At 60.1% G+C, this 2,829-nt stretch overlaps 1 protein-coding gene across 1 annotated transcript in view; it reads right to left on the bottom strand.

The window, feature by feature from the left end:
* Positions 1-2,829, bottom strand: part of VAX1 (ventral anterior homeobox 1) — a 4,160-nt gene that overhangs the window by 435 nt on the left and 896 nt on the right. The window contains 2 exon segments of the mRNA XM_025039123.1: positions 1-143; positions 2,036-2,223. The exon segment at positions 1-143 is cut by the window's left edge and continues 1 nt beyond it. Of these exon segments, the coding sequence (XP_024894891.1) occupies positions 1-143; positions 2,036-2,223 (331 nt within the window).

Genomic DNA, 2,829 nt, shown 5'->3' with positions numbered 1-2,829 from the left:
GGAGGGGACAGCAGGCGGCCCTGCTCCAGCAGCCGCAGCACGCTGCACGTGGCCGCCGTCTCCGACACCACCGAGCGTAGCTCCGAGTCCTTGCCCTGGTCCTTCTTCTGTTTCGTGCGCCGGTTCTGGAACCAGACCTTCACCTGCGCGCCAGGCGCGGGGAGGGTGAGAAAGAGGTGCAGGGGAAGACGGGCGTCAAGGGGAGCGGGCTCCCGGGGCCCTCCTGCAACCCCAGTCCTAGCCCTAGCCCCAGTCCCAGTCCCCGCCCCACCTCCCAGCGGAAAAGGTTCAGCCCCGAGCCGCTGGGGGAGCCAGGGCCGACGGGCGGGGAACACAGTTCTGCTAGGCTACGCTTCCAGGTTATGGAAGCGGGCCCAGGCCGGCCGTGATTACCAATAAAGTAATAAAAATGTCCACGACCCCAACCCGAAGGAAGATCAGAGGGATTTCATTGGGCAGCCGCAGTACCCGCAGCCAGACTGCGAATCTGCGAGGCTTGAGAGCCCATGTCTCCTGGAGAGGGTGCGAGGCCTGAAGGATGCTGGCAGGGAAGTGGGAAGTGGGGTGGGTGGGGACGAGTGTTCGCCTGCCTTGCTGCACCCAGGCCCCTGGTCCGAAGGGCTCAAATTTAGCCCCAGCACCACTACTCCCTTGAAAGCTACTAGCGTCTGTTTCTTGTTTATTAGGGTGAGACTTGACCATCAACTAGCAGCAAGGTGGCTGTAGAAGGATTCATTTGTACAAGATAGACTTTATAGGCCAGGCTTTCTCCACCTCCTTTCATCACTAGCTGGATTGGAGGAACTGAGTGATACTCAATTTATCACTCCACTGCTCTCCATCGGGAACTTTGGAACCGCTAGAGGAAGTCAAGTGGCTGGGGTGGACCAAATTCTCTCCAACAACCTCCCTTACTTCCGCTTCTCCCTCTGCCCCTCTTCGGGCCTAGCTGGTGGCCCAGAATAGAGTTTGGCAGCTGTATGGGGATCATCCTGTTTAGCTTTTATAAACTAAGAGGAGCAGTAGCGGAGGGACTAAGGAAAAGCTACCATGTCAACCCAGACTCAGAACATCCAATATGTTCTGTCCTCGGTTCTCAGCTTTCCGCCCAGATCCCAGACCTGAAACACTCTCCACCTGCTTCGGGGCTGGGCATAGGGAAAGGGACTGGTCCTCAGGAAAAAACTCTGCCTTACCTACACCAAGCCGGTGCCAGGCCCTGGCCAGGCCCCAAAAGACCTCTTTAAGGCAAATCTCTCAGGCCCTAAAGTGCCCCTAGGCCAAGTCTACATGGCCAGCTTCATAGCATCATATAGATTTCATGGGAAAGAAAAGACCGAAAAGCACAGCTGTCATTGCTAGCTCCCAGGGCTCCAGATCTGCCTCTCGTCCCATACCTCACATGTCATTGCCACTGAAGACTGGGCCTCCTAGGTGCCCAGAGTGGGTGCTCAGGGCTAGGAATGGAACTGGGTAAGCTTCCGGCCAGGGGAAGCCTTAAGGCTCAGGGCAGCCTGGTCTGCTGCACAGGCAGATCTTAGGAATATGCACCTTTCTAATCCTAGTTGTCACCCACAGCCCTGGAGCAGGGGGCTTTGACCCTAGGCTTTTGGCCCATTGCAGAACAGGCCTGAGTGTTGTGTAAGGCTGGGGTACTCAAAGGGCGTGGTGCCTGAAAATGTGGCCAAAATGAGGTGACCAAACCAGGGCAAACGTCAGTTCTTTGCAGAGCAGAGGCAAGCAAGGAATTCTCAAGACTGGAGTCCAAAAAGAATTCCAAAAAGACAGGATTTGGCCTCTTGGCCTAGGCCAAGGTGGGCAGAGCACAGGGCCCTGGAATCTTTGAGGGTATGGGGGGAGGGGAAGGAGGGCTTATGGTAGGAGAGAAAGGCTTAGACCTTTCCTCTCCATTCTCCCTATCACCTCCACCTCCCCTGGGAGGCTCTGTCCAAAGCCAGGCTAGGTGAGGAAGAGCGAGCTGGGGTGGTGGGGAAGGAAGCTGGTGCAGAGCTGTGAGCGGCCTGGCGGCCGGTACCTGGGTCTCGGAGAGGTTGAGCTGCCGGGCGAGCTCGGTCCTCTCGCGGCCCACCACATACTGGCAGCGCTGGAACTCCATCTCCAGCCGGTAGAGCTGCTCCGCCGTGAAGGACGTGCGCGTCCTCTTGGGCCGGTCGAGGTCCAGGCCCTTGGGCAGGATGATCTCTCGTATGGACCCCTTGGCATCTGGGGAAGGGGAAATGTCAGCCGCCAGAACCCTCTTGTCTCCCTCCACCTCTCAGGCCGGAGCTGGCTTTGGGAACAGTCACCAGCAGCCTGAAATTCAGAGGTGGAGGGGGCTAGGGGTGCGGCCGCGGCCCAGGAGCAAAGACACTGTGTGTTTTGGCGAAGGGGCAACCGCCACACGCTTACGGGAGGGAGAACCAGACTGCCTTTGTACGGCCCTCCGGACAAGGGAGGGGGAAAAAATCAATTCCAAATCGGCTGATGGTCCTTCCGGCCTGGGGGACCCTGACTACGCGGTCTAGGTCCCCAGTACCCAGAGGGTCCCCGCACTGACCAACCCGGGTCCTGCCGGCCCCAGCTCTGGAGTGTGACCAGACCGCACTCCCGCGATCCCCACCCCTACCCCGGGGTCTCCTTCCCTCCCCAGCCCGGGAGGCGGAAGGAGGAGGGACCGAGTCGAGGCCGGCGGGGCCTGGCGATCTGCTGGCGGGGGCGGCGCCCGGCTGGGGCCGGCCTCACCACGGCGGCCGCCGGAGCCAAGCGCACAACGCGCATCAGAACGGGGCCGGGCCGAGCACCGCGGCGGCCTCCGCAGCCCGGCAACTG

This window comes from Pteropus alecto, unplaced genomic scaffold, assembly GCF_000325575.1.
Source record: "Pteropus alecto unplaced genomic scaffold, ASM32557v1 scaffold177, whole genome shotgun sequence".
Taxonomy (NCBI): Eukaryota; Metazoa; Chordata; class Mammalia; order Chiroptera; family Pteropodidae; genus Pteropus; species Pteropus alecto.
This window is presented reverse-complemented; position numbering and strand designations above follow the sequence as displayed.